Genomic DNA, 10,663 nt, shown 5'->3' on the forward strand with positions numbered 1-10,663 from the left:
TGACCAGTGATGACAGTGATCATGGTGATGACTGTCAAGATGGTAACCATGGTGGCGGCTAGATCTGCACGCGTTTTGAAAAATCTTGAGACGTAACTAAGTAACAGTAAGAGTTACGAAAAAGTCGAACTCAGTCTCAAAAAATCATGCTGCAGCTGCATGACATAATCATCAGTACTCATACGTAGATCTACATCTGAGCTGAGTAAAAAGTGGGTGTCTCAGATTTCCCTAGCTAGGCGGCTGCATGCATGCATGCACTATGCAGTCGGCGATCTCGCTATCATGAGACATGACGCATACCTAGCGATCGAAGTCCAGGAAGATCCAACTAACATCTTTCATTATCGTCGCATTTTGCTGACTATTTGGTGATCGCTGGTACAGTTCAACTCCAAGTGTTCAGCTGCCTATCTGTAGTAATAGTTAGCAGGGCTAGCTGCAAGTACTGTCCTCGTTTTACTTCGCTCACCCAAAGGAGAGTTGCACTTGGTTTCAAGTTCTACAGTTCCAAAAGTTGCTTACTGTGGGATTTTGGGTCACGGCGGACGAAGAACCGGAGTGCATATTTTCTCAATAATCAATTCGATTGAGGACAACGATCAACATGTCTCAGTGAGTATAGCTGGTATCTAAGTGCAAGAAATTGAATGCTTTTGTGCATAGAGGGATAGTCGCATGGTGCGAACAACAAATCTTTAGCAGTGATAGAGTGCGAACCTTCCGCAATGTTCCGGTAATCGATGTGCTGCTGTACTGTGTAAAGCAATGGACCTTTGGCAACTTTGCAAGCTGTGCCCATGAAGTTAGGGATTTGTATGCAAGTTAGGGATTTGTATGCAAAATGTCACTAAAAGCGCCATTTCGTTCTTATAAAGCACGGATGACCGCGATTGGCCCATATGTTGCAGTCTTTGGACGCTGAGTTGATTGGTTTTGGTCCGAAAAGGCTGCGATGCAGCGTTCCTCCTTTATTTCCAATCGAACATGGTTGAGCAAGTGGTCACGTGCTCCTGGGTGCCCAAATCACCTGGTCACCACGCCAGCAGGCGACAACTTTCACACCAAGGTTCAACTCGAGTTCAACTCGAGTGACAGGACTGCACCCAAAAAAGGTCAAACAGGCTAGTAAGGTGTACCCTGCAGGCACGGTGACCAGGTGACTGGTGTACGCAGGAGCACGTGACCGCTTGCTCAACCATGTTCGATTGGGAATAAAGGAGGAACGCTGCATCGCAGCCTTTTCGGACCAAACCAATCAACTCAGCGTCCAAAAGACTGCAACATATGGGCCAATCGCGGTCATCCGTGCTTTTATAAGAACGAAATGGCGCTTTTAGTGACATTTTGCATACAAAATCCCCATCTAGTAGGGCGCAGTCACCCAGTTTCGGTGGAAGTGCGCGAGTTCGATTGGGATTCAAGTAGGAAGGGAGCGTCTCAGCTTCCTCAGACCACGACCATTCGACTCAGCACCCCGAAGACTACAACTGGTGAAATTTTAATTTTGCCTTAACTTCCCCTTTAATAATGTGTAGCTAATAGCTAGCGTGAATCCGATGGGGGTTAAGGTGTGTGTGTGTGTGTGTGTGTGTGTGTGTGTGTGCGTGTGCGTGTGCGAGTGTGTGTGTGTGTGTGTGTGTGTGTGTGTGTGGTGGTGGTGGTGTGTGTGTGTGTGTGTGTGTGTGTGTGTGTGTGTGTGTGCTATGGCTTCTGCTGTAGCATAGCTATCATTGCCTCCGGTGATGGGCGTCAAATGGTGTGTGAGTGTGCGTGCATGCATTTGTGTGTGTGTGTGTGCACGCGCGTGCGCGCGCACATTTTTGAGTGAGTGAGCGAGTGAATGAGCTTGTTTGATTTCGGCTCCAACTGTATTTTGTGCATCTGCTGTCGCGTTTACGATCACAGGAATAAGAAATTGCAAGACACCCAGAATCAGGTGGACGAGGTAAGCAAACTAAGATTACGTGAAACGCCATGAAACTGTTCCTGGTCTCCGAATTAGTAAATTTCTTTTCCTCATCATGGCTCGATGGATGCACTGCATCAGGCAAGCGCCGTTTGCTCTCCTGGGAGACTCTGCTAGCTTTTAGTGATACGGTAGCGAACCCCAAGATGTTGAGTACGTTGTACCAAACGTGTATAGCCACATGTACTAGTATTAGTTGGTGGTATGTTTGGTGAGGCAGGGATCTCATGGCCTTGATTGTGCATGTGCAGGCTAAGGGATACATTGCGTGTTCATATAACAATTTTACCATGTGACCAAAGCATAACGGAGCTGGTGATGCATAGCCTTCACATGGTGTGTGCTGCACCAGACCTTCACATGGTGTGCTCCACCAGACATTCACGTGATGTGCTAACTACTTGTACATTTTTATTTTTATTTTTTATTTTTATTTTTTACTACTTGTACATGCACTGCCGATACCCCCCCCCCCCCCCCCCCCCCCCGGTGCTGTGCTACATATTTCTGTAACAGTTTTCAATTAGGGCTGGGTGACAGAGTTGCTGCGCTAGTGCTCGTCGATTCCCTACATGTGTTTAGTGCGTGCACTGTAGGCTGAGCTCACATGCGTATCCAGTGATAACTTGAGCGCATTGTGACAGAATAATGCCTGGGTTTGGTATCCCGTGTCATCGTACACATTCCGTGGAGATTTGTCATGTACACGAACGAAGAACCACGTCGACCAAAGACAGTGAGGGCCCGTGAGTGGAAAACCTCTCTTGTTGTGGTCTCTAACTGAACCAGATACGCCATGGCATCGTATATGCGTATTGTGAACAGTCTTGTTCGAAGGTGTCGAAGAAACACATCCGTGCTCCATCCATACATGCTGCATGTACAACTGTTGCACACATATACACAAGCGCACATACAGAAGACTCCTGAGTACTATAGTATAACGAACATCATTGTGCAGGAGAATTAGTTGTTTATAGCTAGGGGTGAAACTTGGCACTGAGATCCCGAGTTCGAGTACTCTGATTTTCTCCGATCGAATATTCGAGTATTTTTCATCTCCTAAAAACTGCACACCAATGGCTTTAAAATAACATGATACAACCCTGATTGAACCGACTAGCAGTCATTTTTCTCGGGTATATTGGTTGGTGGGTCATTTGGGCTCTCTCTACTCGTGAACAAACGTTCACCACACAGTCTGCACATCACCATCTGCCGACTGCTGCCCTGAAACTGCAGATTTCTGTAGTAAATGCATGTACCATGTATGAACGAGTACTCTGATTTATTGCGAGTACGATTATTTTAGAAAAAACCGAGCGAGTACTCGAGTACTCGGTATAATTGTTTCACCCCTATTAAAATTATAGCCAAAGTTCATTATAACAGAAATGCACTCACATAATACACTGTTCAAGCAGCACTGAGTGATGACTGGCATGTGGCACATGACTGTGTGAATGCCAATGGCTGTATGAGTGCACTTGGTTTGCATGTACATGTAGTCCTTCAAGATGTGGTTTGTTATAAACGAAAATGGTTCGCTATAAAGAGGCAATTTTGTGTGGATTCGAACAGGGACATGCACAACGGTTCACTAAAATCACGAAATTCGCTATGTGCGAGATGAGTGGAGTCGACTGCACACACACGCGCGTGCGTGCACTCACACACACATACACACACACACATGCGCGCATGGACCATGCGTACATGTATGCACATGCAACAGGAGAAAGGAAAAATGTGCTACAACACACTCTAAGCAATCACCGGGTAACGGTTACCAGATGATTGCTTTTAGTGTGATACTTGGAGTACGGACTTCCTCTCTCCTGCTTCACGTGGAGGCTCCACTTGTGACAATGTTTAGGGGTCGCCGCAAAAGTTTTTTTGTTGCCCCTGAAATGAACATCGTCCATTTTCGTACTCGGACTCTCTCCCCCCTCCTCCTCTCGAAATGAATGTACTTCAAGTAGCTTGCTATGCAGGACGATGCAAGTCGCGTGCATGAATATGTATAGTGCTGGTCGACTACTTGCAGCCTTGGCTCACACTCCTCCCCCTCCCTAAATGAAGGATGTTCGTATCAGGGATGACAAAAAAACGTTTGCTCCTACCCCTTAGTATCTTTCACATCCGATACAAAATGTGCATGCACAGAAAGGGTTGCATGGTCTGGTACCCAGCCGACATTGTCTAACGGCTACTCAGTGGATTTGAACCACTTGCACCCTCCTGTACAGTGGTGTGTGAAGATTGTCTGACTGTGCGTGTCATCTTCTTCCTCGCAGGTGATGGGAATCATGCGCACTAACGTCGACAAAGTCCTGGAGAGAGATCAAAAGCTCACTGATCTGGACGACAGAGCAGGTCTGCACTTATGTAGCAAAGTACTGGGAACCAGGTGTTTGTAACCTACTGTGACAGGCCAAAGGTCATAGTATGCCAAGAAGTTTCCAACCATGCGGGCACCTCACACTTCTTTGTGGTGGCTTGACCCGATACTCTGCTGGCTCTCAGTTTCCGGCCAGGGCAGACACGAAGGGAGAAGTGATGAATTCTTTGGCACTGTGTCAAGGCCTTGATTTGAGGTGGCTGTGATGCACCTTTGATCCGTTGTTCCCGGTGAATCTCGTTGCCATGTTCTAGAATTCAAGATTACTGTTATAATTATTATAACGTTAAAGTGGACTGTGCCAGTTTACCATTGACTATTGTTACGTTACTGTTCAATCTCCTCTGGCTTCACACCTGTATATTTACACATGGCAATGCTTTTATATCTTTGAGGTATTCATGCATGTCGTCTCTCTGCCTTGTGTGACTCTTGGATATTTAGAAAACCTGCAGGTTGGTGCTAACCAGTTTGAGCGGACTGCCACGCGGCTGAAGCGAAGAATGTGGTGGAAGAACTTCAAAGTAAGTTGAAGGCATTTCTTGCTTTGTGCTAGTAGTGTGCTTGTGTGATAGTGTGCTTGTGTGATAGTGTGCTTGTGTGATAGTGTGATAGTGTGCTAGTGTGCTAGTAGTGTGATAGTGTGATAGTGCCACGGATGTTACTTTCCTTATAGGGAGCATAGCATGGGCATCAAATGTTGCGGTACGATGTGTGGTGCGCCGTGTCCCAACGGAAGGACGGATTGGCAGCAATGCCATGTCGGAAGGCACAGTCGTACCCCACCCCTGCTGCACAGATACATTTGTTACGAGTACATGTAGCTGGCATTCGGAATTTGGTGCCGGTACAAGTTGTACCGGCATGTCAGAAATTCTCTGGCTCCACTGATGTGTGAACTCAGGTACACCACAGTGCTTTGTGCTACCGACTAAGTCATAGCAAGTTCTATGTCCGAAATGGAGCATGCTGACATGGTTGTCTGGGTGAGATTACCAGGTGCTCCCTGTTTCAGCATCAGGGCATGAGGTACCTATCCGTGGTCATCCGCAGACGATAAAATGGTGCAGGTCAGCAAACTGATCGGTGACAATTTGTCGTGTTTACTCTACGGAAAGTCCCAGAGTGTCACTGAAGTCCCAGAGTGTCACTGAAGTCCCAGAGTGTCACTGCTCTGGCATGTAGCACAGTGCTGTGGACTACCCAACCCCCCGCCGATTCCGACCAAGACAGCCAACCGTAGTAAACATACCTGCGTTCTGGCAATTGGCAACCGATCCACCCAGTGCCCAAGGGCTGTTACAGTGACCTTGGCGGGCTTTGGCTCACGTCCCTTCCTGTCCGCATCAGGCTGTTGACAAGCCAGGGTGTGAGGTGACTCACCAGGGTTGGACTGCATCACCCACACCAGAAGTACTGCTCTTTGGCCTTTGTGAGATCGGCGATCATTAAACGTAGAACCAAATAATGTAGGATGGGACGTGGTGAGGGAAAACAGCAAGGAAGAACTATGGGCAAGTCAGGAATGAAGATCTCCAGTGGCATTACATCTCCTTCGAAGTCCCCCAGCTGCACATTTTTTGAGGCTTACTAGTAGCTTGTTTTCTGTACGGACATAACGGACAGTGAACCTAGTTTTAGCTACAGAGGAAGTGTTAAATCACTATGTTCTCCGTGCTCTCGTTCAAAGTTTCAATAGGGTAGACCACGATATAGACATTTGTATGCCATCTACTGCTGTAGATGTGCACTAGTGACGTTTTGTAGTGGTCTTCTAGAAATATCACTGGATGCTTGAGTCACACACGGAGTGTACTGGAAGTTGTTCTAATGCCGCCTTTCTCCGTGTATGATAATATTATCGCACTGCAGATGTGGATTATCATTGGTGTTGTGGCTGTGGTCCTTATCACTATCATCGCTGTGCTCATCTGGAAGTTTTCGTAATGTAGTCATGTTAGAGTCTTCACATTATCGTTATAAGCTTTGCCGTTCTTCACTTTTGTGTCGTCTTAGTGTAGCAGCATGCCGCTGTACTTTCCTTTTTGAACGTTATCTTATTGTGATCAGTCGACTCGAGCTGGCGATGGCAGTGACTTTACCTGTTTACTCAATCAATTTATTTTTATATTGGATTTTTGTAGTATAATTATCTCTCCAGTTCTCTCTCTCTCTCTTTCTCTCATTTGGTCATTCACTCACTCACTCACTCACTCACTCACTCACTGACGAGGGAGGGGCACATGTGTACAGTTTTTTTTCTTGAAACTCACCCACTGTGAATGGAGCAAGCTTCCCACACATTGCAACGCAGCTCCGCCATGCTCTTTTTAAAGGACTGTTTTTTTGTGAACCAGTCCTGTAACTTCGCTCATGATTGTCCCTAGGTAGTACCGGAACATTGGCTGAATAATGGAATTTGTCTATTCAGAGTTGACCAGGCTGAAGCGTAGCCCAAAATCGGCCAGTGCATGGTACCAGACTTGTCGGCCTGTTCTGCTGCTATCTTGTCATAGATAAGAATGCTTGGCCGGATCAGACTGTCCTTTGCTATCCTCTGGCTGACGGCAGTCTACTTCAGTTTACGGCTGCTGTGGTTGCTACTGTGTCTCCATGTATAAGACTTAGTGTTCTCGATCTAGGTCATTATATTTTTTATCTTTTAAAATTATGTTGTTGATGTTGATGTAATTGTAAAGTTGTTCGACTGATTGCGGTGCCTGCCGGCTGCAAGATGAATCCTACTCTCTACCATCGTTTCTTTGCCTTCTGAGATTGGAAGTGCTACAGTCAAGGGGTATGTGTCCGAATGCGAAGCACGTACTCCCGGAATACAATATACATGTACATGTATCTCATTTGAATTTTCAATCTTTCCTTTTTGGTCCAAAGAGGGGGGGGGGGGGGGGGGGGGGTGGGGGATCCGAAAGTTTGTTCAGCGTCGATCTCAAAATGTTACTTGCAAGTATGAAACACTGACGCACAGTGCAAGGCCCTGTCTCTGTGTGCGCAGTTGTTGCCCATGAGAAAATTCCCAGAGTCCCTGGGATCACTCAGAGGTCAAGTCCATAAACTAAACATTCACCCCAGTCACAGTCTGGAGATATGTGGATTTTGTAGAAAAAAAAAGAAGAAAAAAACCGCCACCATGATGCCATAGCAGCACATGTCATGATGTGTCATGATGGTTCTCCACTACGTGTAACACTGCGCTAACGTGATAACATTCGGCATGGCTATAATAATAAATTACTACCCGGTACTCGGTAGTACATGTACATGTATGTACATCTACATGATTGTACACTAAAGTGCACAATAGTCAATAGTATGATGCAATGCCAGACTGATACCGAATTCAGAAGAAATACATGACTGTACTTATAAACAGTACTATAATTTATAACTTTTAATACACTACAGAACAACAAGGACAATCAAGGCTTGATCTTTACTTATAAAAGAGAGGCACCTGTGACGTGTGTCTGTGTGTGTGTGTGTGTGTGTGTCACGCTCCTTATAAAGAAGAGGCACCTGTGACGTGTGTTTTTGTGTCATGCTGAAGCGCTGCGGAGCAGCGCTGCCCTGAGCACGCGAAGCGTGCGAACAGTGTAGCACCGTGTAGCTAGCGGCCGCAGAAGCACTGAGCACGCGAAGCGTGCGAGTCGTGTAGCTAGCGGAAGCAGCCACAGAAGCACTGAGCACGCGAAGCGTTCGAATCGTGTAGCCACCACCACGTGCTGAGCACGCGAAGCGTGCGAACAGTGTAGGTACGTACGTAGACCCGGCCGGGTGCTCGAATCAGAAACGATTTGACAGGTGTGCAATTTCTCATCTGTAGCTGTAAATCTCAACAATGTCAGAATATACTTTTGGAGAGGCGATGGAACAGGGAAGAGAGTCTGGCTTGACCCACCCAGCAGGAATTCAGAACATGGGTGCGCTACAACACAAGCTACAGACGCAGTAAAATTGTCGTATTTCCTTCGGATTTTTATTTCTACGGTGGTAGCGCTTATACTTATACTTATAGCAGACACGATCAGTACGAGTAGCAGTAGCAGCCGCGCGCAGAAGCACAGCACGCGAAGCGTGCGAATCATGTAGCCACCTAGCCTAGGCCATAGGTAGCACTAGCAGCCGCACAAGCGCTGCGGACCACGTGAACCGTTCTCTGCAAATAGAAACATCTGCAACAAAAGGATACAAAAGATCTGCACTGACTGCACTCTGCATCTGATCTGCAGTGAAGAGCGCATCGCACTTTTGTTCGTATAGTCCAGCGGCCCAAACTTCAAAAATAAATTCCGTTTCAGTCTCAAGCAGACAACCTGGGTTCTTCACTACGGCCTAAAGTATGTATACCTGACCTGGATTCCGCTTGTTGTCATCTTCAGAGTTAGGGCAGAAGCTCAGGAGAAGCCGATTTCTCCGCTCTCATCGGCGATACTGCGCACCATCTGGGGGTGCACAGTTCACGGAAAGGAGCGCCTTTTTCAAATTTTTGAAGATGACGACGACACCGACAGGATACTCTTTGAAATGTAGAATTGCATTTTCGTTTGGTAGTTGCATAGTAGTTGCGTTTCGCGCTGTTTGAGTGCCTCCTGCCCACCGCTCACAGCATGGTAGACACCTTTTGACATGATGGAGGAAGAGGCCGTGGAGCTTCTTAGGCCTCGTCCTGGGAATGGCGTTGTATCGCGGGAATTTTGCTTGTGCCATTGCGTTCAATGCATCGCAGGAAAAGCAAACCCGATTTACTTTGCAGAGTTGGGAAACTTTGTTTGAAGCTGCTAAATGCAGGCAGGACGAGCTATACCTTCTTGTGCGAGAGCCACTGCACCGAGGAGAGCGTCCGCGGATGGTACCACCGCAAGTGCTACAGTACATACACTAACAAAACGTTGCTGGGTCGGCTGCCACTTGGACGTGGCCATGACTTTTCAAGCCATTCTGAATTAGAGGAGATACATGTATGTGATGATGGGACACCATGTACCAGCAAAGCGTAGAACAAGGAGAGATGTACAATGATTGAATCCACATCTGCAGACTTGTGCCTCATGACATGTGCATCTAGCAGAGTTGGAGAACAACGCAAGAATTTTGGCTTTCGCTCCAGAATGGCCCAGATTGCGTTGCAGCGGAAATCCACTATCAACGTCGGAGCATGCTACAGTGCCTTCACCCACCTGGCCACTATGCACCGGCAACGAAGTGGCAAAGGGAGTGACCAGCCGTCGGCCTACGAAACATTTGACAGCCTGGTGCTGTATATACAGTCCGAGTTGAAGTCTGCAAGGGCCTTGCCCATGAAGCTTCTCACGGATAAGTACAATAACTGCAAACGGCACCAGCTTGGCCGACCATCACACTCTGCCTTAGTATCCAACTTTCATGCTGAAAAAGAAGATAATGAGCTACTTGGGGACCAGGTGAGTTCTTGGCATTGTTGAATGTGTAGAAATAATTTGATCATGTTTTATTGTTTGGTCATGACCAAGGAAATCCAAATAACACATACGCTCAACTACAAGATCACATGATTGCATGTACACACCAGATCATGAGTCCAGACTCAACTCATGCACAGCAACTAAAAGCCGCTAAGTTCATTTCATACGCGCGCTCGGGAAACGGCACATGCTGCATGCATAACATACCACGATGCGCTACTATCATGAATGTCTGGGTGGCCAAGGAATGCCACAATGTGTATGTAGACGTGAACACTACAGTGCCTGACATCTACAACATAGGAATGTATTAAATGCAATGCAAGTGTTCATGCTCATGTAATGTGGTAGTCTTCTTTGGTTGAACTACGTTCGTGGCTGTTACACGTATTATTACGACCAGCTTGGCTCTCGCGCTACTTCACACGGTACACATGTAGGTCAGAATAAATCAGGGCTTGTGGTCCAAGTCAGAGTAATGTCCAAAGCTGACGTCAGTATTCTAGGCTGACTTTATGCAAGAAGAGACAGAATTATAAACTGGTTGTTTTCTAAACACAATTGTATAGCCCGTGATAACGCGGACATGCGAACTTGACTTGTTTAAGGATCGAATTTCATTGGCGTGTTTCATTTGCGTTTTGTGTTTGAACTGTGTGTTTCCTTCAGCAATTGACATGTATGGTAAGTGGCATGGGTATACGGGCGCACTCTTCACGGAGCAACCACTTGTCTGTGTCGTCTGCAAACGGTCCGATGGCCGGTAATACCCAGTCATTGCCGAACAGTCATACTAGTACGCACCTGGCCCGGCTCCAACCATCCCAGTCCAGC

General features: G+C 46.8%; 1 protein-coding gene across 1 annotated transcript; it reads left to right on the top strand.

Annotated features, from left to right (window-relative positions):
• Positions 1–269: 269 nt before the first annotated feature.
• On the top strand, positions 270–7,121 carry LOC135805551 (vesicle-associated membrane protein 3-like). Its single transcript, XM_065319602.1, has 5 exons — positions 270–615; positions 1,909–1,948; positions 4,267–4,345; positions 4,815–4,894; positions 6,243–7,121. Exons 1-5 carry the CDS (start codon positions 608–610, stop codon positions 6,315–6,317), a joined length of 282 nt encoding a protein of 93 aa, XP_065175674.1. The 5' UTR covers positions 270–607; the 3' UTR covers positions 6,318–7,121.
• The last annotated feature ends 3,542 nt before the right edge of the window (positions 7,122–10,663 follow it).

The sequence above is a fragment of the Sycon ciliatum genome, chromosome 1 (assembly GCF_964019385.1).
Source record: "Sycon ciliatum chromosome 1, ocSycCili1.1, whole genome shotgun sequence".
NCBI classification, from domain to species: Eukaryota; Metazoa; Porifera; class Calcarea; order Leucosolenida; family Sycettidae; genus Sycon; species Sycon ciliatum.

Bases quoted from the DNA above. Each gene is read 5' to 3' on its own strand.
- LOC135805551 (XM_065319602.1), top strand. The intron at 1,949-4,266 runs GTAAGCAAACTA...TCTTCCTCGCAG, and splicing joins CCCAGAATCAGGTGGACGAG to GTGATGGGAATCATGCGCAC. The intron at 4,895-6,242 runs GTAAGTTGAAGG...ATCGCACTGCAG, and splicing joins TGTGGTGGAAGAACTTCAAA to ATGTGGATTATCATTGGTGT.